Source organism: Symphodus melops, assembly GCF_947650265.1.
Source record: "Symphodus melops genome assembly, chromosome: 8".
NCBI lineage: Eukaryota > Metazoa > Chordata > Actinopteri > Labriformes > Labridae > Symphodus > Symphodus melops.
In genome coordinates this window covers 22149699-22175912 of record NC_136698.1, presented here as the reverse complement: position 1 = coordinate 22175912, position 26214 = coordinate 22149699, and the positions used below count along the sequence as shown (strand labels likewise).

General features: G+C 42.9%; 1 protein-coding gene across 1 annotated transcript in view; it reads right to left on the bottom strand.

The window, feature by feature from the left end:
• Positions 1-26214, bottom strand: part of naaladl2 (N-acetylated alpha-linked acidic dipeptidase like 2) — a 539711-nt gene that overhangs the window by 243180 nt on the left and 270317 nt on the right. The window contains exon 7 of the mRNA XM_079350063.1: positions 11791-11910. Coding sequence (XP_079206189.1) covers positions 11791-11910 — 120 coding nt within the window. The remainder of the gene's footprint in view (positions 1-11790; positions 11911-26214) is intronic.

Sequence of the window (26214 nt, the reverse complement as noted above, 5' to 3'; positions counted from 1 at the left end):
TGACTCCATTTCTTGAAGTATAAGAAGACCTTTTGTAGCGCCCTCTAGCCTTACCACACTGATAACTAAACTTAAGAGCGCTAACATTCATCTAGGTTCGGGAAAAGATACCTGGAATTACTTAATTGACTCACTAGGAGAGAGTAAACGTGGAAGTGAACAGTGACCACCTTTATTGCCTCAGCAACAAACATATGGCAATGCAAGTGGATGAACAAAAGATATCACCATACAAAATACACTCTTCCAAAGTATCAAAAGAATCTTCACTAAAATAAATAAAACAAAGAAAAACAGACGGTCCAAGTTTGGTTTCCTTTTGCTGCAGTTCTCCTTTAAGAGAAAGGAGATTTTCCTCGACTTGTTGTGTGCACACTATGTAAATGTCCCTAACACTACCCGGGTAGTTTGAATGTGTTAGTTCTTATCTGGTTCCTGAATGAATGAAATGAATGGATGGTCCTGATGTCCTCTGAGGGCGGACCCACGGCTGGCCACACCGGGGTTCTGGTCCGTCCACAGTCGATGTCTCTTGGGTTAGCTCGCCACTGAACCCACAAAGGTTCAGATTCTGAACGATCCAGTCCAGATCTATGATCAAATAAAAAACCAATCGGAGCTCACGAGGGGACCAACAAGAAAGATGCGGCTCCTCAGCTTCACTCTCTCACACACACAAATCACGTCCGGGAAGTCTTAACCTTGTTCGGAACGACCTTTCAGGACGACGTCTCAGCCAAAAAGGAAGAGACCTTGAGAGTGCGCGCTAACAGAGAGTTAGAGAGTGGTTGCGCCACCCACTGTTCTGGTGTGAGATTACACCTCTATCTGAGATATGTCCATTTAGTAACTCCATATTCATGTGGGTTACACCCTCCCCTCCTGAATGTGCATGAGTCTCTTCATGCTGTTATGTGGTTCATAGGTGAACTATCATAGCTACCTATTGTGTCAAGAGCTTGGTTAAAGCTTTGTAAGAGACTCTGTGCAAAAGAGATTAAGGGTTTTCCCAACTGAACGTAGTGAAAGCGGTCAGGGGGTTGTCGTGATCTTTCTGACCTCCGCGTGGAGTCATTTGTTTCTCCATCTGCAGGATCCTCCATATCACCAGAAGACTCATCCTTTCCTTCATCAGCAAGAGCTGGAGTTTCATTTGTCATGTCCGGTTGGTTTTCATCTGACTTATCCATTTCATTCTCATTTGTCTCAATTTCATTCTCATTTGTCATATCCGGTTGCGTGATGTCTTTTCCAGTAGGGGTTTGCTCACCCATGACCCCCAGCTCCTCACTTTCAACCACCTCAGGAAGTGTTCCAACAGGTTCAGCAGGAAGGCTGCTGTCATTGGGCTCATCCTGGGGATGGGATACAGCAGGGTTTGCTGGTATGGATGGTAAGTGTCTATCCTCTACTGCTCGAGTTACAGTTGTTCGGTGTCTCCTTGGAATTTCACAAACTTGGATGAACCTTTCCTCAGGAATAACAGAGGGATAGAAAGGTGAATCGTCCTCAGACTCTGAGTGTTCCTCTAAGAGTTGAGGGTGACTCTGTCTGGTTCTCGGCCTGCGGACCTTGGGTCTGGCTGGTTCAGTTTCCTCCACTTCTGACAGGTCACCGCAAGGGAGTAGGAGATCCCTATGTAGAGTTCGGATGGGTCCATCTCCGTTGGTAGGCTGTACTTTATACACAGGTAGGTCTCCCATCCTTTCCAGAACTTTGTACACAGTTGACTCCCACTTATCCGCAAGCTTGTGTTTGCTCCGCAGCCGCAGGTTCCGCACTAGAACTTGATCACCTGGTTCTAGTGTTGACTCTCTCACTTTTTTGTCAAAACGGCGTTTGTTCCGATCAGCAACCTTTTGTGAATTTCCGGTGGCAATCTGATAACTCTCCTCGAGGCGTGCTTTCAGATTTTTGACGTACTGGGAGTGAGATTTAGGAGAGCCATCTTTTACAGGTAGACGGAACGCGATGTCCACTGGCAACCTAGGTTGGCGACCAAACATCAATTCGTATGGGCTAAACCCAGTGACGTCGTTCTTGGTGCAATTATAGGCATGGGTTAGAGGTTTTACATAGTCTCGCCAGTGGCCTTTCTCTTTGTCTTTTAAGGTTCCCAACATGCCTAAAAGTGTGCGGTTAAACCGCTCTACAGGGTTTCCTCTTGGGTGATAGGGACTTGTGCGCACCTTAGTGATACCTGCAAGGGCGCAGAGTTCTTTGATGAGTTGAGATTCAAAATCCCTGCCCTGATCACTTAGCAACCGTTCTGGAAACCCGTAGTGCACTAAGAACTGTTCCCACAGAGTCTTTGCAACTGTTGTGGCTTTCTGATCTTTTGTTGGTATGGCAACAGCGTACTTGGTAAAATGATCGGTTATTACCAAGATGTCTTTGGTGTTGTGACTGTCAGGCTCTAGGGATAAGTAGTCTATGCAAACCAGTTCCATGGGTCGAGTTGTCTGGATGTTCACAAGGGGTGCTGATTTCTCCGGCTGCGTTTTTCTCCTAACACAACGTCCGCATGACTTGATCTTTTTCTCCACGTCTCCAGCCATTTTTGGCCAGTAAAACCTTGCTCTCACCAAGTCCAGGGTTCTTTCCAAACCCATATGCCCCATATCTTCATGCAGGCACGTGAGAATGGTGGGTCTAAGGGACTTGGGGGCAACAAACTGGTACGTCACATCCTCTCCTGACCAACGAGTTCTGTACAGGAGGCCATCCTTCACCTCCAACTTTTTCCACTCTTTGAACATCAGCTTGAGCTCATCGGAGTCAGACGTGAGGTTGGGTTTGACTTCACCTCCAGCTTCCAAGACCTTGAGAACCTGTCCAATGACGGGGTCAGACCTTTGATGTTGTTGGAGTTCTGCTGGGCTGCAGGTTGGTATGGTGGAAAAACCTAGGACTCCCTCATCTACATAGGTGTCTGGCACTGCATCAGAGTGAATAGCAAGTGATTCCACAATGGTGATGGAAGGTATGTGGTTGTCACCCTTACCTAAGAGATGGCGTTGACACAAGGCAGTAATTGTGTCAGCTGGTAGGTCCTGCTGGTCAGGGAAGGAAGAGAGATGGTGCGAGGTGAATTGTTTAATTCGCTCCCTTTCCTCGAGAGAAGCTTGGTTGTCGGCCAGAGTATCTTGAGGCCGTCGGGAGAGACCATCTGCATCTTGGTTGCTCTTTCCAGCACGATACTTGATGTGAAAGTCAAAGGTGGAGAGAGCAGCCAGCCACCGATAACTGGCGGCGTCGAGTTTTGCTGACTTCAGGATGTACGTCAACGGATTGTTAGTGCGTTCAATTTGCGATAATCAATGCAAAGACGGACTTCTCCATTCTTTTTGCGAACCACTACAATTGGTGAAGCGTAAGGGGATTCTGATTCCCGAATCACTCCTGCATCAAGGAGCGTTTGTAGGTGTTTTCTCACTGCTTCATAGTCGTTTGGGTGGATCGGTCGGGACCTTTGCTTGAATGGTGTTTCGTCTTTTAGCTTGATGTGATGCTTTACTTTAGTTGCATGTCCAAAATCTAAGTCACTTTGTGCGAACACGTCGCCATACTCAGTTAGACTTTGTGTTATTCTGTCCTTCCACTCGTTAGAGAGGGGGGAATCGCTAAAGTCAAATTTGAGATTGGACGTGGCAGGTTCATTGACTGGTTGAGGAGTGGCAGAACAACACTTCACTGTGTCAGTGTTTTTGTTTGGATCTGGTGAGTGGTCATAGATCTCGTCAGGAGTATGGAGCTCAGCAATGACACAGTTTGACGGAAGTGTAACATCATGGTCATTTTCATTTCTCACCCACACAGATAATTTGTGAGGCCGCTGCTTGGGCAAGGTGACGAGGCAGCACTCCACAAACACTCCACCAGGCAAGGTAGAGGATTCAGGCTGTTCAACGATTGCACACTCGCTGGTGGTGTCAGCTCTGACGTAGCTTTCAAGGCAGACTCTCTCTTGCGCAGGTATTACTTGCTGCACTTTGCCTTTGAGAGTTGCTAAACCTACTTTTCCTATAGAATTCAATGTGTTCCTGAGCTTGAGTACACGGATGATCTGCCTGTAGCCATAAGCAGAGGACAGCTCGTTTGGGTTTTTGTCACTACAGTACTCTTCATACAAGAGATCGAGTGCGTTTGTCCCAATTAGTACAGGTAAGTTACAGGTACTGCGCCGGTCTGGGACTACTAAGGCTAAAGCAGAAACTTCGGGCTCAGTCTTGACAAATTCTTTTGGAAACTTGAGATTGATGGGGACATAGCCTAAATATGGGACATTCTGCCCATTAGCACCTTCAACCTCGAGGGTATCAAGCGGTTGTATGGGGTGCTCTGACAGATGGCTGTTATAGAAAGAGTGAGTTACTGTGGTCACTTGGGACCCAGAGTCAAGGAGACATGCTGTGTTGACTCCTGACACACCAACATTAGCTGTACATTTCTGTCCTACAAGTTTTTTAGGTAGTTGAATTTGGTGTTCTACATTGTTGGATTGAATTAATGCTCTAGTCTTAGGATTTGCCTTTACTTTTGTCTTAGTTTTTGATTTGGGACATTTAGTTTCAGTTCCAGTTCCTGGTAGTCCCTCGTCAGGAACTGCATTCAGTTTAAACTTTCCTCCCATGTTGCTTGTCTTTGTTTAAACTCTTTGCGCTTCCTTTCAACTAGCTCAGGGTTTGCCTCATTGCTGCAGGAAGGCACAATGTGGCCATCCTCTCCACACTTGAAACAATACCATGGGCGGGGTTTCTTTGTGAGTTTCAGCTCTGTAGGGGACAACGTTTCTTCTACAGGAGGAGTTTTGAGTTTAGCCTTTGCTTTCTTACTTGGTTTAGCAGACACCTGGCTTGAACTTAAGGAGGCCTTAAGAGAAGCTATTTGGGCTTGTAATTGAGCCATTTGCTTTTCTAGTTTTTGTGTGTTATGGGAAGCAGGCGTTGCTGCATCAATTTTGGGGACACATTCTTCCACTGAGAGGGAATTTGACTGGGCTTTTGTTTTGGTAATCCCAAAGTGCTGTTTCATTCGACTGGACTTAGCAGCTTGCCTGTCCTCTTCAGAACGTATCGAGAGCAGTAATTCAGCAAAGGAGGATGGATCGTTTTTCTTTTGCTCAAGCTGGAGACTGGTAATTAAACCATTGTTCCAGCAGCCTCTGCAGAATTGCTTAAGCAGTTGGCGATCTGAATCATGAGCAGCCAGGCCGCCTCGTTTGACGACTTTACTCAGGATCGTCTGCAAGCGTTGCAGATATCCAGAGGGCTTTTCACCAGAGTCTTGGTTCATGTTTAGAAACTTTGCAAAAAGTTCATCTCCATCTTCAATAATACCATAAGCAGAGTCAAGAAGAACAAGATATTCATGAGGAGAAGAGTTGGGCCCAAGATGCTTGACTATAGTGGCAGCAGGTGGAAGAAGGCCATCAACCATTTTCCTGGTTGTATGTTTGTCAGACATGGCAGGGTCTGCGAGGTAGAACTCAACATTGCTGCGCCATGTGTCATAATCAGACTCTGAAGGTGGACAGGGGATTTTCCCTGAGAAGGGTCTGAGTCTGGTATTGCCATGAAAATGAGAAGGCAAGTCACTATTCTTAATCACATGCTCGACTACTACTTTTTGCACCTCTGGAGTGGTTAGGTGCTCAGAAGGTAAGTACAGGGGCTGTTTCCTTTGAAGGGATGATGCCTCTGCACCTGCATCGAGTAGAAGTGAGTCACGTTCATGGGAGTGGATCAAGTCTGTAGCTATCCTCAGGGGACTTCCATTAACTGCTGGATCAGTTGCGGGTGGGGAACTGGTATGCTGAGATACCGGATTCTTTGATGTGTCTGGTTCAGTCGTCTTAGGTTGGGTAGACGCTTGAATTCTAGCTAACTCGTCTATCAAAACTTTCTCGAAATCTGCCCCACTTAATTTAGCAACATCCTTCAGTTCATTTAAGTAAGTCTGAGTTAAGGTAGAACCTCTGTCAGCAGTGTATAGTTCAGACAGAAGCTGAATGTGGTGGATAACATTTGGAATGCTGGTAGGTCTGTCGCAAGGTAAGCTATCCTGAATAAACTCAACAGCTCCACCGGATTCATATTCCACTATGGCTGCATCTTCGAACTTAGCTTCAGTGCTAGTAATCTCAATTACTCTTCCAATTTTACCATACTGTCCCAAATGCTCAAGAACTTCAGCATCTGCTTTACTATTACCCATGCCACTTACTAGAAGAGAATTTGGCACCTTAACATTTTCAGATGTAACTGTATCCATATTTGGATGATACCAGTGTTCACAGATGGAGTGCAATAAAAATGTCAGACTGTTCAACCTTCACGCTACCAAGGATTTAGACTTCTCCTGGCTGGCTCGCCAAGTTTTATGTAGCGCCCTCTAGCCTTACCACACTGATAACTAAACTTAAGAGCGCTAACATTCATCTAGGTTCGGGAAAAGATACCTGGAATTACTTAATTGACTCACTAGGAGAGAGTAAACGTGGAAGTGAACAGTGACCACCTTTATTGCCTCAGCAACAAACATATGGCAATGCAAGTGGATGAACAAAAGATATCACCATACAAAATACACTCTTCCAAAGTATCAAAAGAATCTTCACTAAAATAAATAAAACAAAGAAAAACAGACGGTCCAAGTTTGGTTTCCTTTTGCTGCAGTTCTCCTTTAAGAGAAAGGAGATTTTCCTCGACTTGTTGTGTGCACACTATGTAAATGTCCCTAACACTACCCGGGTAGTTTGAATGTGTTAGTTCTTATCTGGTTCCTGAATGAATGAAATGAATGGATGGTCCTGATGTCCTCTGAGGGCGGACCCACGGCTGGCCACACCGGGGTTCTGGTCCGTCCACAGTCGATGTCTCTTGGGTTAGCTCGCCACTGAACCCACAAAGGTTCAGATTCTGAACGATCCAGTCCAGATCTATGATCAAATAAAAAACCAATCGGAGCTCACGAGGGGACCAACAAGAAAGATGCGGCTCCTCAGCTTCACTCTCTCACACACACAAATCACGTCCGGGAAGTCTTAACCTTGTTCGGAACGACCTTTCAGGACGACGTCTCAGCCAAAAAGGAAGAGACCTTGAGAGTGCGCGCTAACAGAGAGTTAGAGAGTGGTTGCGCCACCCACTGTTCTGGTGTGAGATTACACCTCTATCTGAGATATGTCCATTTAGTAACTCCATATTCATGTGGGTTACACTTTCATCAGATTTTTTTTTTCCCAAGAGGGCAGTTGGGTGTTTCTATTTTCATGAACCTCCCCTCTTGTATACATATGGTCTTATTTTGGGGAATGCCTGGGAAATATGGTGAAAAAAAAGCATTTTTATGTACTCGTTAATGATCACATTTATCAGGCTATAATTTGACCATGCTGCTTCTAATGAAGTTGTTGTAAAAGTGTAAAAGAAGCTAGAGGGGGCTGCACGGTGTGGCCTCAGAGAGTGCGAAAGTTCCTGTTTTCAAATCTTTCCCTTTGCTGAACCTGGATAAAATCCTGCTTAAAACATGTCAAAACATGCCTAACCTCGGCATAATACAGTCATCCAGAACGTTACATGGTCATACAAATGACTGAAGTACTGAACCCACTTTATAGTGTTTTAGTCAAGTCCAAGCTAACCCAGACTAAGACCAGAGTGCTCCGAGTCCAAGGCAAGGCCAAGACATTTAGGGGTCGAGACTGAGTCAAGATCAAGACCGTAACCAAGGCAGGGCAACATTGAAAACAAGACCATAAATATCACAAAGAAATCCTCATCTTGTGTGCAGCAGGCATGTCACTTCATTAGACCGTATTACCGGGACAGTTGGGGCGTAAAATTATTAATATATTCAAGTTATGTTTTGTTTTATAAATTGGCATTATACTTCTAATCCCCTTAATAAATGTGGAAAAATAGCCTGGTTTTGAGTCCGCCCATTCTCAGACTGAGACAAGGCAAAATAAAAATGCTTCCAATTCCAAAACGAGACTGAGAACTTTAAAAAGTTGTCTTACGCTAACAAATGCAATCGTGACCTTGTGGTCACTGGAAGATGGAAGACTGCAGCACTATAACCAATCGAATTACACTAATATGCTCCAAACATGTGCTCCTTGTGTGTACTTCAATCCAGCTGTATGTGTAACATTGGGCCTGCAGTCACCGTCACACACTCATTAGTGCGAGTACAAGGCTCATCAATCATTCTTTCCCATTTCTCTGTAAAGGACGACCATTTCTTTCAGCTGCTGACACACAGAGACATTATGAAGCACACCTGATCAAATTTGTCACAAACTGTGGGCGAGGAGGAAAAATGGGTCAGCAGACTGTTGCTGGAAGGGTCCCATGTGGCAGGAGGTGCAGCGTGATTTAATGGATTTTAAAAAGTCTAACTGCATCAATATGCAGTATGTTGACCCCTCTTTTAACATCCCATCTCATTTTTTTGGGCAACCTCGTTAGCCTGTCGTTTCTCACTAAGCTGGCATTCAGAGGTAGAGCAATGTTCAAAGTAGAAGGCAAAGGAAACAGCAGAATAATCCAGTTATGTAATTTGCGTTCTTCATTCACAGCAATGATTTTTTGAAACACGGAAATGTTGAACTTCTGTTGAATCACAATCAAGGGAAGGGTCATTTTAGCAGCTCTTACCAGAGCTTTCAACTTTAAAGAGCAAAACACATGCAGATGGAGGTTGTGTAAGACAATCCTGAGAAAGCCGCCAGGTGGATGTTGAGTATGGGTTGCTTTGATCACTACCAAAGCCTAATTGTCTAAAAAATAAATGAATGGGGGGGAAAAAAAGCATTGCTGCACAGAGAAAACAATCTCAGTGCATTGCTAGTTCAGACACTGCTGGGCTCTGTCCATGAACTGTTCTGAACTGTCAGCAGCAACATCATTTCTGTGAAATATTTCAAACTCACTCTTTGTTTGTAAACTCTGTAATCATACATTTCTTATTCTACACAGGGCCTGATAACAATGAAGCATTTCATGACTCCTTCACCTAAATTTAATGGTAATAGGTTAATATCAAACTAATCATTGATATTTTTTTTTCCTGAATGGAGGTGCACTAAATTTTATTTTTTAGGACAAGAGGTTTTAAGTACGGTACATTTTTTTTAACTGTTTGGTTGTCTTTACATTTACCACTGCTGAGTGGATTATAACGTGTGCATGAGTAATTCAATCCCAGCATGGTCTGAATACTCCTCCACTGTGAGGTTTTCTGCTGCTGAATCTGCTTATCATTCTGTATTTATTTTTTTGTGTCATCTGAATTGGAAGTGTGTTTCTCCATTTTTTTTCTTCCCGTCGCCTTTGTTTGCTGGGGGTTTGGTTGTGTTTTCTGAATTTGTAGAAACTGTCTGCATTTCCAATGTGTTGTTTTCATGTGCTTGGCAGCAGCACCTCGGTCTGAAGGGACTTAGGTTGGGAACCAGAGGTTGTCGGTTCAACGCATGAGTGACCTTGTAATATAAGGTGTCATTCAGTTTAAAAATATACCCAGTCCAGCACCAGTTTTATTTTCTTTAAGGGGGAATATGTTTTTGGGGGGTGATAGGCTTGGAGTCTGTTTTTGGATGTGTTGACATTTTCCCACTACCAACATTGTAATATGGCATATTCTATAGAGTCATCTGGACAAGTTTCCACTGTTTTGTTTTCTTATCTTTCTGTATGCTTTGTGTCATGTGAGTTAAACATGTATTTCTCCATTTCTTTCTGTTTTCTTGGGGTGTGGTTGTGTCTTCTGACTTTGCAGAATGTATCTTTATTTCCAACTTGTTTCCTAAATGCTGATTATGCATAATCAAATTGTTAATTCTTTTTATTTTTTTAATGCTGACAATGCTTTCAGTGAAGAAGTGGAACTTAAGAGACAACTATTACACAATTATGCAAATGAGAACTAATATAAAGAAGGTGTAATGCATAAGCGACCTTATACAATATTTATTTATTCAGTTGAAAAATCCCTCCACAATGTATTTTGGTTTCTTTAAAGGGCCGTAAGCTATACAGTGTATATAAATGCAAGTTTATGAAGATAAACCAGTGACGGAGCAAGCAGCGCACACACCAACACACATGCTGACAAAGATACCGACACATACGTATAACTTGTCCCTCTCTGCCAGTGTTTTTTAATCTCTCAGTAATTCATGACATTGTCCTCCTTAACTTATGTTTCATAGTCAAAGGTGCCAAACAGAGGTGTAGTAAAGAGGTGATTCTGGCCCTCAGTCAGGGTCATATGATTTGAATAGCTTGATGAATGTTTGTTTTCACAATATTTTCACAAAAACATTGCTGGGTTGTTCAATAACATGTTCATTAAAATATTGAAATTGTTGATCTTAATTGTTAATTGTTGTTAAAACATATGAGCTTAAAGGGCTCAAATCCTTTGTTTTTGTTAAAAATGTAATATATAACACCCCTTGGGGGGGCTTCTGATTTAAAACATGTTACTTGAAGGGTTGTCTGGTTCTGAGGAGGGAGTTATTTAGTGGACAAAAAAAACTTGGTGCTAATACCTTCTCTCTCAGAAAAATATCACAAATTGACGATTTACAAAAGAGAGAACCAAGGCAGTGATATGCTTCCTTAAAATCACAGGTCTTTATCCCAGGGTATACTGTAGGCCTGATAATTGTTTATTATCTTCACACTGGTGGGTGGCTGCAATCCATATAGTGTGTCTCGGCTGTCAGAAAAGACAAAGATCTTAGTTTTGGTTACAGAGAAGTTAACAGCTGCAGGTTCATTTTTAAATGCTCTAGTTTTTTTGTCCATGTGGAGTGCTTACTTTGTGTTGCAAATATTGTACTTGGAATTGTTCCTTTTTTTGCAATGTTGGCCCTCGTGTACATTTCTCTCACTGCACCCAGGGAGGCCAGCTAAAATAAATGTACTTCCACCAGATGTGTGTGCATTGCATATCCCCGTGCTCCCTCGTCCATCAACACCAACAGGCTCGGTTGTCAGTGTGCAGACCAGAGCAGCACAGCCGGACAGCTGGAGTGTCGAGACAAAGGAGTTCCTGTAGTAATTATAGATTACACTCTGTACAGCTAATAGGATGTTTGTGGTGTTAGACCGTATAAAAACCTTATAAACACAACAACAAACACAAAGAACATCATTGTTCTAAACTGTCAAAACGGAATGTTTGATTCTGAAAATAAACTGAACGTTTCGATCTTGTTTCGGTGACTTGTAGTCCTGTTCTAGAGGCATCTGGGGAAATTCAGTTCACACTCTGTTATTGAGAGATATGCTTCTCACACAAGAACAGGACCTGTGGACATGCAATAATGGAGAGGGCTCAGAGTGAGGGAACTGCCCACAGCAAGTGCGCCTGAGTAGTTTTGGGGTTTGGTGCCTTGCTGAAGGGCACCTCAGCAGTGCTCAGGAAGCAGACTGGCACCTCTTTAGCTACCAAACTACAGATGCAGCACAACGGAGCCTGCATAAGCGCACACATCAACTCAAGTAAAAAGTATTCTGCACCTGTCTTTATCCAATATTTGTTTTTGGTTTTTTTAGACAGAAACCTGACAACATTTTTGAATCTCAGTTAGCCTGTCATGAAAAAGCCTTTCACACATTCGGATGAGAAACATCTCCTTCCAGGGTGAATTATCTTCCTGTTGCAGAATTATACTCCTGGTTTTAGTCCTTGTGGATCACAAGTTCAACATTCAATCCCAGGTGTGAGTCCTGTGAGTGCAGGGCAGAGAGCAGGGCAGCGCTGATTTGATTTTACCTTGTACAGCAGAGGTGCTTGGCCAAGCTTGACTGCAGCGATCTGGTTGGTGAGGTTCAGGCTGTCTTTGGCTCTCCGCAGGTCATCCACACTCCCATATTGGACATCCACCACCTCCCCCTGAGGAGAAACAGCAGAGGGGGTCAGCAGATTTTCATTGAAGCACTGTTAAATATCACGTTTTAAATATCCAAGTTGTCTCCAGTAATATGCAAGTAATACAAAAAATACATTTAATAACATAATAAATGTGCAAAATTGTGTGTTTATGTGTATGTATATGTAAAGCATGATTATTGTATTTGGATTTAGCTAAATGTTTTGTCTCTTGATCTCTTTTTATCGATACTTTAATTTCTATTTCTCCCCTCTCACCGTGAGATCAAACCTGTACATAAACAAATTTAAATATGATAATTTCAGTGACTGATGTTTTTTAAAGGAAGGTAGGGTCTGAACTGTGGATCGTTTGCTGGATAGAGGCGGGGGGGCTTCGTGGCACTTTTTGCCTTTTTATACGAAAAGATGTAATGCACCTTTTTTATTAGTATATCTATAGTATAGTATAAGGAAATTTTAACGGGGAAATTGATGCGAGAGGATACACATGAGTGCAAGCCTGTTTGTTGACAGACACGTTCCATTATTGATAACACTCTGATTAGACACCACAGCTGATCAAACTTCAAATCACAATATTTTATTTCCAGAGAATAGACAGATTTTAAAACAGACCCTGATCACACCTGGAAATTTACAATTATTATTATCAATATATGGCGGGGGCCTCGGCGACCCGATCCCCGGACGCAGCTTCTGGCGTTTGGGACGTGGAACGTCACCTCACTGGAGGAGAAGGAGCCTGAGCTTGTGCAGGAGGTTGAGAGGTACTGGCTAGATATAGTCGGGCTCACCTCCACGCACTGCTTGGGCTCTGGAACCCAGCTCCTCGAGAGGGGCTGGACTCTCTACTTCTCTGGAGTTGCCCGCGGTGAGAGGCGGCGGGCTGGTGTGGGCTTGCTCATCGCCCCACAGCTCAGCCGCCAGGTGTTCCTGCGCCTTCGGGTAGGGGACAGGTCTCTCACTGTCGTCTCAGCCTACGGCCCGAACGGCAGTGTGGAGTACCCGGCATTCTTGGAGTCCCTGGGAGGGGTGCTGGACAGTGCTCCGACTGGGGACTCCATTGTTCTACTGGGGGACTTCAATGCTCACGTGGGCAACGACAGTGAGATCTGGAGTGGGGTGATTGGGATGAACGGCCTCCCTGATCTGAACCAGAGTGGTGTTCTGTTATTGGACTTCTGTGCTAGTCACAGTTTGTCCATAATAAACACCATGTTCGACCACAGGGATGTCCATAAGTGCACGTGGCACCAGGACTCCATAGGCCGGAGGTCGATGATAGACTTTGTGGTCGTGTCATCTGACCTTCGGCCGTGTGTCTCGGACACTCGGGTGAAGAGAGGGGCTGAGCTGTCAACTGATCACCACCTGGTAGTGAGTTGGATGCGCTGGCAGGGGAGGAAGCCGGTCAGACTCGGCAGGCCCAAATGTGTAGTGAGGGTCTGCTGGGAACATCTGGCTGAACCCTCTGTTAGCGAGGTCTTCAACTCCCACCTCCGGACGAGCTTTTCACAGATCCCGGGGGAGGCTGGGGACATTGAGTCCGAGTGGACCATGTTCTCCACCTCCATTGTCAAAGCCGCTGCTCTGACGTCGTGGTGGCAATCCCCGAACCCGGTAAGGGAGGCCGTCAAGCTGAAGAAGGAGTCCTATCGGGCGTTGCTAGCGCATAGGACTCCTGAGGCAGCTGACGGGTACCGGCAGGCCAGGCGTTCCGCAGCCCGGGCAGTCGTGGAGGCAAAAACTCTGGCCTGGGAGGAGTTCGGGGAGGCCATGGAGGAGGACTTTCGGTCGACCTCAAGGAAATTCTGGCAAACCGTCCGTCGCCTCAGGAGGGGGAAGCAGTGCTTCACCAACACTGTTTACAGTGGAGGTGGGGAGCTGCTGACCTCAACTGGGGATGTAGTCGGACGGTAGAAGGAATACTTCGAGGATCTCCTCAATCCCACCGTCACGCCGAGGAAGCAGAGGCTGAGTTCTCAGAGGTAGACTCGTCCATCACCCAAGCCGAAGTCACCGAGGTAGATGGCAAGCTCCTTGGTGGCAAGGCTCCAGGGGTGGATGAGATTCGCCCTGAGTATCTTAAGTCTCTGGATGTGCAGGGGCTGTCATGGTTGACACGTCTCTGTAACATCACGTGGAGGTCGGGGACAGTGCCTCTGGACTGGCCGTCGTGGTGAAGAAGGAGCTAAGCCGAAAGGCGAAGCTCTCGATTTACCGGTCGATCTTCGTTCCTACCCTCACCTATGGTCATGAGCTTTGGGTCATGACTGAAAGAACGGGATCTCGGATACAAGCGGCCGAAATGGGCTTCCTCCGTAGGGTGGCTGGGCGCACCCTTAGAGATAGGGTGAGGAGCTCGGTCACCAGGGAGGAGCTCGGAGTAGAGCCGTTACTCCTTCACATCGAGAGGAGTCAGTTGAGGTGGTTCGGGCATCTGGTCTGGATGCCCCCTGGACGCCTCCCTAGGGAGGTGTTCCGGGCATGTCCCTCCGGGAGGAGGCCTCGGGGTAGACCCGGGACACGCTGGAGAGACTATGTCTCTCGTCTGGCTTGGGAACGCCTCGGGGTCCCACCGGAAGAGCTGGAGGAGGTGTCTGGGGTGAGGGAAGTCTGGGTGTCTCTGCTTAGACTGCTGCCCCCGCGACCCGGCCCCGGATAAGCGGCAGAAAATGGATGGATGGATTATCAATATAATCACACTACAAAAAATCTTAACTACTTAAGCTGTTTTAATGTGTTTGTTTTCCTTTGTGTGTGGGTGTGTCCTGTATGTGTGTGTTATTGTACGTGAGTGTGTGTGTGTGTGTTTGCTTTCCTATTTGCCTGTGTGTGTCTCTCTGTTTCGGGCTGTATGTGAGAGTTTTTGTAAATACACATGCACGTGTCAGTGACTGAGTGTGATCCTCTACCAAATTAAGGTGACCCAGAAGTAGTTGAGGAAAGTCAAAGCATTGCTTTTTTGGGGTCTCTTGCTCTGCATGTTCCCTCTCTCTCCCTAAAACTCTCTCTCACTCCATCTGCCCCTCCCATACACTACTCAACTGCATCACCTGGGCCTGATTCATTTTTCATTTGGCCTGGGGGCGAGTGTAACACGATGCTGCAGCGGAGAGAAAGTGAGGAAGAGTTCAAGCGAGTGCGAGTGAGAGCAGAGCAAAGCAAGCGAGCGATAGAGAGAGACAGAGAGAGAGAGAGAGCATCTTTTTGCATCAGGGGTGCCCAGGAGAGGCATAAGAGAGGGAGAGAGATTTATCACTCCTGCCTGCATTTGCATCATAAAAGCCCTCCATTTAAACTGCAGACCATGGAACAGTACAAGACGCAGTAAATTGAAATACAGAAGAATCTCTGTGCGCACTCAGATGCTTGAACTACATCCACCTCTCTCTCTATCCTCTTTCACTTTTTTTCCCATTTCTTCCAGCAAGGTAATGAAATTAACGACAAAGTGGCCTCTGACTGCTTGACGCTCTGAGCATCACTCTCCTGTTGAGACAATGAATTGTGGCTCTTTACAAAGACAGGCTTACACCAAAGATTTAAGATGTGTTTTTTCAAAGATGATGATATATGTGTGATAATATATGTCTGTCATATTGGTCGTCCATCTGAATCATAAATTATGCCTTTTTGATAGAGATAGGGCTGGGGGGAGGGGGGGGGGGGGGGGGGACTGCTGACACACTCCAGCCACAGCATTGTCTTGCATTAGGAGGAACCCAAGGCCAACCGTACCAGCATATGGTCTCACAGGGGGTCTAACAATCTAATCTCAGTATCTAATGGCAGTCAGGCTACCTGCACATGGAGGACTGTGCAGCCCCTCAAAGAAATGCCACCCCACACCATTACTGACCCACCGCCAAACCGGTCATTCTGGAGGATGTTGCAGGCAGCAGAACCTTCTCCATGGCGTCGCCAGACTGTCACATCTGTCACATGTGCTCAGTGTGAACCTGCTTTCATCTGTGAAGAGCACAGGACGCCAGTGGCGAATTTGCCAATCTTGGTGTTCTCTGGCAAATGCCAAACGTCTTGCACGGTGTCACGACCATTTTGTTCTTTGGAGGCCCAGCGCAATGGGAGTATGGAAGAAGTTGACGCACCACAGTTTTGAGTCCTTTTAAATCTGCAGTTTTATTTGAAAGAATGTTGCAGAAAGTGGTTTTAGAATAATCCTTGTATTTTCTCTGAATGAAAAAGTTCAGGGTTCAAACCGTCTGGTCAAAAAACAATGTGACAACCATACACCACCCCACACCGGCCATCCCCCAAACCAAAAAGTCGGTACGTCGGTATATGCCGCCCTGTTTATGTCATACCCCACGTCATTATAGCACATAAAATAAAACAATAATAATTAGCCCTATAAATGTCATCAATACACCAAGTAATAATAATAACAAACTCAATAAACAATCAACATAACTCACCAAACAAACAAACATCTCTCTTAATATCAAAACAAACTATAAAGGCTTACATTGGCTGGAACACACGGTGTTGGGCACAACCCCCACCTGTGGATGTCGGGCCTTCATACCACCCTCATTGAGTCCACCTTATTTCCCTCTATGAAGGTTTATTCTCTGATGGGCCCATTGCCCAACAGAACTGTAGTATTGCTTAATATGTAAATTGTGTAATCATTTTGCAGGGCTCTGGCAGTGCTCCTGTCCCTCCTTGCACAAAGGCGGCGGTAGCGGTCCTGCTGCTGGGTTGTTGCCCTCCTACGGCCTCTTCCACGTCTCCTGATGTACTGGCCTGTCTCCTGATGCCTCCATGGTCTGGACACAATGCTGACAGACACAGCAAACCTTCCTGCCACAGCTCGCATTGATGTGCCATCCTGGATGAGCTGCACTTCCTGACCCACTTGTGTGGGTTGTAAACTCCGTCTCATGCCACCACGAGAGTGAAAGCACCGCTAGCATTCAAAAGTGACCAAAACATCAGCCAGAAAGCATCAGAACTGAGAAGTGGTCTGGGGTCACCACCTGCAGAACCACTACTTTATTGGGGGGTGTCTTGCTAATTGCCTATAATTTCCACCTATCGTCTATTCCATTTGCACAACAGCATGTGAAATTCATTGTCAATCAGTGTTGTTTCTTAAGTGGACAGTTTGATTTCACAAGTCTGATTGACTTGGAATGACATTGTGTTGTTTAACTGTTCCCTTTATTTTTTTGAGCAGTGTATAAATAAACAATTTGGTGTGAACAAAAATTAACCAGAATATGAGAATTACAGCATTAGATGCCCACCATGTCCAGTGAGAGCCACTGCCTCATGTTGAGACAGAAGTCAAGTATATTTATGCAACACATTTCAACAAGGTTTTTGTCACAAACTGGCTGAAAGTGGGTAACCAAAGAAGGGTATCACACGTAAAACAAGGTTTAAAGGCAAATTATTTATTGTTAAACTAAGGTATAAACAATCATAGTCATGTAAATCAGTCATGAATGCAGTGTGTGGACGAGTGTAGTGTTGTAATGCACAAAATAAAGCAAAACAGCTGATGGAGACCTGGGAGGAAGAGAGGTAAGACACAAGTTAGAGTGGAAGCCACTTAAATAGTCGCAAAGGCCTGATAGACTCAGGTGTACCGAGTAGTGTTAATGGCCTTCCTGACTCCACCTACTGTCCCAAACCAGGAAGCCCCGCACACCTACACACACACATCTTAAACCATGAACAATCAAGAAGAGTCTTATCTTCCCGACTGACACAGAGTCAGCTGCTGGTCTTGGCTTAAAGAAACCCTGCTATTACTACTACGACTAGAAGGACTACAACTACTATAACTATTACTAGAACAACTACTACAAGGACTAGGACTGCCACAACTACAACCACTAAAACTACAAATGCAAGGACCATGACTACAAGGACTTCAACTACTAGTAGAGGGCCCAACCGAGAACTGACAGACTTTAAAACATATTTTGCAGCAACTCAGACTTACAATAACAGTAGGGTTTCAAAGAGGAAGTGCTGGCTTCTCTGACAACAATACAGCAGCCAGTATGTCCTCCTTCTAAGTTTAGAGTCTGGTCTTAAAGGGTCTGGATTTGTTTGGACCAGAGAATGTAGGTGGTTTTAAAGTGCCCACAAACAGCTGTTTTGGACACCCTCAGTTTGCCAGGCAAATGTCAAACAAGTTGGTGTCGCAGCAACAGAAGAAGACGAGCAGACCCTTTCAGGTATGACTCATTAAAAGAAAAACCTTAAAAGCTTCTGCATGTTTCCAATATGTACCATACATATATGTATATACATATTGCTCCTTAAACACATCAAAGAATCATTTCAAAATTTGTTGCAAGGAAACTGGTTATTGTTGCTTAGTGGATTCATTTGGGCTTGGCTGCACTCACTGTGAAGATTGTATTGTATGTTGAAACTGAAACAAAACATGTATATGCTGTAGACATGTACCTTACGCCATTGTTAAAGGAAGAGAAATTCCATGTATAATGATGAATTTTGAAAACTTCAAATCAAAACTAGTTAACAAAAAAACATAATAATCCAGACATTTTCACCAAGATGCCACAATTATCATATTCCATTGAGGACGGATTTTTGGTAGGTGTTTATTAAATAACTATCCCAGTGCTTGCCATGGAAAATAGTGAAATACTGGCATATGTGTACCGTACATGGGCAGTAATAGCGAACCTCACACTCATCACGATACTTGGAAGAAAAAAGTAAAGAAAGACAGTCTGTAAAGAAAATAAATAACTTAAAAAAAAATCATATCTGCTTTTACACAGTGAAGCCACAATCCTGTGAATTCATTTTTGTGTGAGCAGTTAACTGCAGAATATTCATAATCAGTGTGCAGGCTGGCTGGCTGTATACGAGGAGATGATTTCATTAGATTCTCCAGCACATGTGCTCACATTTGCATATTAATGAGGCAAAACAATTTTTCTTGAAACTCCAGAGAACACCATTATCCTCTGAGAGGAAGGGTTCGTATTAACAGCAGCTATGATTTATGTAAAGATAAGTGTGGTGACATAGTGCTGGCTTCTAAATAACACCAATTACCTTAATTGCATATCTTATTAGTATAGCTTGTTATAATAAATGATTGTGGTTGATGAGGGATTAGGCAGTTTATGTGTCTTGTTAATTTAAATTTATCTGTTAATATTGGCATCATACACACTTAAGTAATAAGTAAATGCAATAGGATCTCCACTGAGGCTGTAGAAACATCACATAAATCTGTCCGTATGACTACAACTCTGTGTTTTAATTAAATATATTTACAGTGGCTCTACCAGATGGGACTCATTAACCAACCGTTCATTAAAAGAAATGTGTTTTCAAGGAGATTCACCAATGTTTTCTTCAGCAGGATTTGTTTTTAGGTAAGAGAAGAATTTACGAACACTCAAGAGTACTTTTACGCACATTTAAGTGTTGACTGGCTTGTGGAAAATGTTACATGGATTTACATTACATTTGGTAGTTTCTTAAATACATTCTTTCTAAAAAGGTCTATGTTCATACAAATCAGTGTGTTTTTAAAGGTCACATATTATGCAAAATTGCTTTACCATGTTTTTCTAACTTAATGTGTCTCTGGTCGGTCTACAGACTTCATGAGAAAAGTCCATCCTGTCTGTTTTCTGCCTGCTCCAAGTTGCAGTAAATTGCTCAAATAGGCTGAGATTTTCCCTACATGACATCACAAAGGGCAGAAACCCCTCCCCTAAGTGGGCGACACTTCCACAGCTCGGTGTTTTTTTATGTTTCTGTGTAACCATTACTCACACTGCTTAAGAAAAAAGTTTGCTGCTGCAGCAGTACCTCTTTACAACGGATCACGTTTCTTCTGTCATTTAGGCATTTGAGAACATGTTTGTGAATTGAACAGGGTCTTCTTAGAAATCTTCTGAACAACTTGAGAAAAATTTTATGAAAATTCTGAAGATATCTGTGAATGAGCTCCAACGTCGATCCCAAATCATTTACTGAGGTTTATGTTTACATTTCATTGTATAATATTAAAAGATCTTAAATGAGAAAACGCCTCAACAGCATATTCGGGCTTTGAGATTATTTAGTTTGCAGGGATATTGTTAGCTAGTCATCAACATGTCATTTTTTGAGTGCTGACTGTTCCAACAAGCCAGTTGTAGTTTACACAGAGGAGAAAACATTCTGCAAATGTTTAGTCTGATAATACAGATGCACAAGAATACATTATGCATATAAATGCCTCTCTTTGCTTTCAGACACTTGCACACATATTGTACGTTTGGGCAATTTATTAAGTCAGCTTTCTGGAGTAAAGAGTGCATGTACAGTTGAACTACAGAAATACATGAACACGCCATGGCTTATTTATAATTGGTGATGTGGGCTGTTTGTGCATTAGAGGTTGAATGCAATGTTTTTTAATGCATAATGTAGGTGGGTGGTATATGAGGAAAATGCGGGAAGTGCAGGTATGGGTAATTAAGGAGGTATGGCTTGATGTATATGGAGGGGGCAAATGTGTAGCCACTAAGGGAGGGGATCAGATCTGATAGGTTTCTCGTATACATATGAGAATGCATTTGATATGTGCCATATAAAACTATGAAGCTAGCTGGTCTTTTTAACTATTCATACCTATGCATCAAAAAACACTATAATAGCCTATAACCCATGCAGAAAGTGAGCAAATTCAAAACTTTGTGCATCACTATCAGAGAGCAGAGGCTCTTTGTAGACGTGTATGGTAAGACAGACAGCTTAGGGTGAATGGTAGGGGTGATAAAAAGATGAACAAAAAGGATGCTCAATCAGAAAGCCTAGGTTTGTGTCCAATGTGAAAGAAAATAAGACATAATTGAATCCACATGGTGAAGCGTTTTTGATGTGATCAGAGTCAACGAAACGTAGTTTAATCACTAACCGAACCCAAAAGACCAAGATCAATTTATTCTGCACTTCCACATTGGCTTCATTTACCAGATGTTGCTCTTTTACAACGAGTGAGTGATAATTTGCAAGATTTTTGGAAGATTAACGAGAAAATCTACCGAGATGGCACCACGCTGTGTAGTTTTTATCAAGATACACAAAGTCCTCAAGGCTGTGTTCTTTCTCCCTTTACACTAACAGCTGTAGCTCTAGTCACCAGTCTGTCAAGCTCCTCATGTTTACAGGCGACACCACCCTCATTGGACTCACCTCTGGTGGGGATGAGTTTGCCTACAGGTGGGAGGCTGACCATCTGGTGACCTGGTGCAGTGAAAACAACCAGGAGCTAAAAGCTCTAAAGACAGTGGAGATGGTTGTGGACTTCAGGAAAAAACGCAGCCTTCCCAGCCCCATCAACATCGGTGACGCCACAGTGTTGACTGTGGGGTCTTTTCACAACCTGGGGACCGCCATTGCCCATGACTTCAAGTGGGAGCTGAACATCCCCTCCCTCATCAGGAAAGGACAGCAGAGGATGGATGCTGAAACTGTTTCTTTATGCGTTACATTAAGGCTCACTGGACATTAAATGTATTTTCTTTCAGGCACCCTTTGTACATATTTTTTTTTTTTTTTTTTAATTCTCTAAATTTGACATTTCAGTATTGCTTCTCACATTTTATTTTATTGAAGTACATGCTACTTATTTTAGCCTTGTTTTTTTTTCCTTTCACACCAATACACTAAGACAAATTCATCATTATGCAATGTACTTGGCAAAAAAAAAAGATTCTAATTCTGAACATTTGTGCTTAATTCATAACTGTCAATTATTACAATCCCATGATCAATCCAGAAAACGAGGTGCCTACTTGAGGTCACAAACAACCTTCGTTTAAAATCAAGAAACAGATGCACATTCCAGGTCCTCCCCATTCCCTGTCATTCCTCGTGAGTCTGGAAGAAGCAGAGTGGGCGACCCCATTTCTTCCCTTGCCTCTGACAGCAAAAGGCCAAAAAGAGCTTCTGATAAAGGGCAGCACTTGATACATAACGTCTTCCCTCAAACAGTGAAGTTTCTAACCTCTAAATACATTCTAAATCTTAGACTGTCTCAGTGGAAGATGTCAGCTCATGCCGGCGGCTCCTCACCTGGGGTCAGGTCTATCATTCTTCTACCTGTGGTCAGGTAAATAGGAAGAAGTGAAATCAAATGTCAGAATGTCTTCTTTACTCAATTCCTTCTTTGATTAGGGGTTTCAATGTCTTTTTGGAGAGGTGGAGCACTCCTCAGTTCATGCTAGTTATTCTAATGCAAGTTTGTTTGTTCATGAAGGGGGGTTTTGAAACCTGTCAATGGAGGTCACCATATGGGAACTCTCAAACTAACTTTCAGTCAACCAATTACAAGGCAAATGTCTGAAGCTGAGGCAGGTCTGAAGCCTACTGACTGGTTCTACTTAGCAGTCAGGTCAGCCACCTGCCTCTTGATGACAAAAAAAATACACCTGTATAATTTGGCCCGTTTGACACATGAGGTATTCAGCCCAAATTTGTTGTTTGAACTAGCCTGTAAAACGTAGAAATATTTTTTTATAATGGATGTGAATACTGATTCAGTGGCCTCAAATGGACACTTGAGGCTGGCAGCAAATTTGAGCACTTTGGCTTTATTTAATAAACAGAGGTTGAAACACACGATGTACTATAAAGTTCCTCAAGCATTAGGGTTCAGAAGTGCCCCTCAGTAATTGATGGGAGACGTCACTGAGACCATATCCATTATATATACTGTCTCTGCTCAGTCAGTGGCGCTGCTTGTCAACAGGTGAGGCAGGCAACTGCTTTATTGGCCAGGTATGTTTAACAAGGAATTTAACTTTAACTCTCTGTACAATGTAAACATTAAATAGCAATCGGCTAAAAATATAAAGTAATTATTATATTAAGTAATTAATATTCACTGGACATTGCTGTCTCACTGGGATGTGTCAAATATATGTCAAAATGTACCCTTTACCGCCAAGAAGAACGACAATCTGTATTTCACTGTAAATGAGACCACGTTGGGATATTGGCAACCATACTGGGGGTTTATGTTGCCTCTAACAGCCACTTTTATGGAGGAAGTCAAGTTGCTAATATGGCTATACTATATATGTGAATGGCCCACAAAACAGCTTTGTGGCTTGCCTCACCTCTTCAGAAATAATGTGTACTCATTTTGCCAGAGTGTGTTCTTATCTGATGGAGAACCGCAGGTTAACCTGTTCCAAAGCATACTAGGGTCACATCTATTTAAAGAAAATTCACTTCATCACAGGTAAAAGCTAAATCTTTAAAACAGCCTTGTAGCGAACACGACAAAGATGGTATTCCAGATAGACGGGAAAAGTGGAGTGATGAAAGGTGAACAAAAGATGAGGACAGTACTTTTCTATAGAGCTTGCTTGCTTTAGTCAGAGGATTTTCCACTCAGCCCAGACTTGGAAGGCTTTAAAGTGAGCATTTATGAAGTATTAGTGAGTTGAGTTTTTTTTGCACAGGGATGTTTAGTCACATTACGATCCTAGCTGTGCCTTAACCCTTGCCTTTTTTATTTCCTCCAGCTGGATTTAAAGTGATTTTTTTTCATGTTTAAAAAAAAAAGCTATTTGCAGGAATTATTTACAGCCTCAGGATGAACAGCTTTGACTCATAGAACAACCAAAAATCATTGATGTAAAAAAAAAAATTGCACAAGAAAAAAAAATTCACATTCATAAGAGTGTTTAACATCTTCTCTTTTTTGTGGTGGTGGTATAAACAAATCCAGAACGGAGTCCGTTATTTGACGATTTATAATGATGGAGTCATTAGTGAGTTTCTAAAAAATAGAAGTGCAATCCTACACAGAAAAATGTGGAGGCTTGTTATAAAGGTTATCAAGAGCTAATAATATTATTTAGTAATGATAATACAACTAATGCAGAAGGATAAACCTTGTCTCTCTATGTATCACCATATCTTTATTTAAAGTAAAACAGGGCACATGAGATCAGTGTGTTCGGCCGTTATGAATCTACATCAGTATGACGCGTAGCTCCAGCAGAAGTTTTACTCTGCAGAGAATGAATGCAAGATACCTGAAAGCAAAGGTTTTCATATTGGTCGTTAAAGGAAGAACAAAAACACGTTTATACATCTGTATTAATGTAACCAGAAAGGTTATTTGTGTTTCTACAGAAGAACTGCCTGGATATACTCGTAGTTTACATTTTTATTCTCTTGGAATGATTCATCATATTTATCTTGTACGTGACTAAGAACACAACAGTACCAGAACTTTTGGCTGGAGATATTCCTATAGAGATATACCAGAAAAAAAAACAGTAAGGAAATATTCAACGTATTAGAGAGATTCATGTTGCAAAAATGCATTTCAATAGGGTTGGTCAATGCAACATTTCTTTACTCTACTATCTGGTTTTAAAAGGCCGGTAGTCTCGTGGTTATGTTGGACATCCTGTCATCCCCTGCTCTCTCCTCCCAACATGTCTCTCCTGAGCTGTCCAGTTCAAGAAAGGGACAAATGGCCCAAATACTGTATATACATATATTTTTCTAAGTTAACAGACACACTGAATCACCACTAAAGTGTTTAGTGAATTAAAGGCTTTTAGAAGTGCCCTCATTTGTGCCTGAGCGCAGTATATTGTCAGATCAGTGATGCACATTTACATCTCATTATTAACATTTAAGGGGGACCACAAGCCGAGCTCTGATGAAAATAATAAGCTGCATAAAGCGTGTTTTGAACTGAAATGAACCCAACAACAGTTTGTAAGCGTGTTCAGCCAGTTTCCTGTCTGAGGATAGTCAAAATTGGCTGCTTTTACTTACTATTGATTTACATCATTATGAGCCTTTGTGATGCGTTAACCTTACGATCTTATGAACTAAGGTAACTTTGAACGCTTTGAATGTCACTTTTCTACCATTGAAAAAAAAAAAACAAGTCTCAAAGTGGACCTTACAGGAACAATAACTTTTAACAGAGAATGGACCCCCTGACCCCCTTGAAAACAAAATTGTTCATCTGAAGGGGCTATACAGCAATAATGTTTCCACATGCAAACAGTTATAGCCAAAGAACTGGCTGAAGGTACTAGTAGTCATATCCGTGTGGAACACAGCCATATTACTGAACCTTGTCTGTTGATTTGGTTCTTTTGCTTCTCACGTCTTTGTTGACGTTGCATCCTCTGTACTGTTTCACGACAGTGCAGTTGCACTTAGCGACCAACGGTGGGTGCCAAACCACACCAAACTCAGTTCCTACACATCAGTTGTTTTTTTAAGAATATTGAAACAGAACTTTAAGGAGAACTGACATACAAATGGACTGAATCATTTAATTTACAAACTATTACAATCACTTTTACAATTACTGGAAGCACATTCTTTGAGATCTAAAGGGACGTTGGTCCCTCTCTTCACTTGATGGATAACAGTGCTTGGTTAATGCACGTGTTTCCAGGAGGATGTTGTTAACTTCATGGATGCTTATTCCTCTGTTGCCTGTATATTTTCTCAATTTCTTTATGAGACCTAGATCTCTAGCGACTGCTGTGTCTATTTGTTGTGTCCATTCCCACAAATTCTCTGAAACGCACAACACTTTGCAGAGCAATATCTACCTGGAATCGACTCTCTGTCTCATTATGTAAAGTTCAGAACAAATACAAATTTAAGAGGACAGTAACCCAAGAGCTGCTGCAAATGACCTTGTGAAAGCTGAAAATTGTCATGTTCTTTCACTTTGCAATATTTTGAATGTAATTGTAATGTTTGAATTGTCTTGATTGTTATTTGTGTTGTTATTTCATTGTGTAATTTTATGTTGTAAATATTTTAAAGTGGACCCCAGGAAGACTAGTTGCCATGAAATGGGCAGTAATGGGGATCCTAATAAAACAAATCAACAATAAAACATCTGTCCCTGTTCTTCATTTCAGCTTATTTCTCCTCTTGCATCATCAAATGAACTATTAAGCATGGCTCACATCATGTTTTCTGTGTATCCTGAGTGACAAAATTAAGACGAAAAGGAAGACTGAAAATTAGAGCAAACTAAAAAAGATTAAGGGCCTAATTTCAAGCCTTTCCCACTGGAATTGAATGAAAAATGAAAGTTTGAAAGCCACTACATTACAGTGTGCTGTAGCAGAATAAGCATGAGCTACTTAAGCCTGGCACTCACTGAAAGTTTAATCTTTCACGATTTTGAAGAGTGAGTGAGCCCACACATGAGGACAAATTAGGACAGATTTTACATATCCACATACTCCTTGCATTCTGCGATCCGTCAGCGCCATGGTTTGG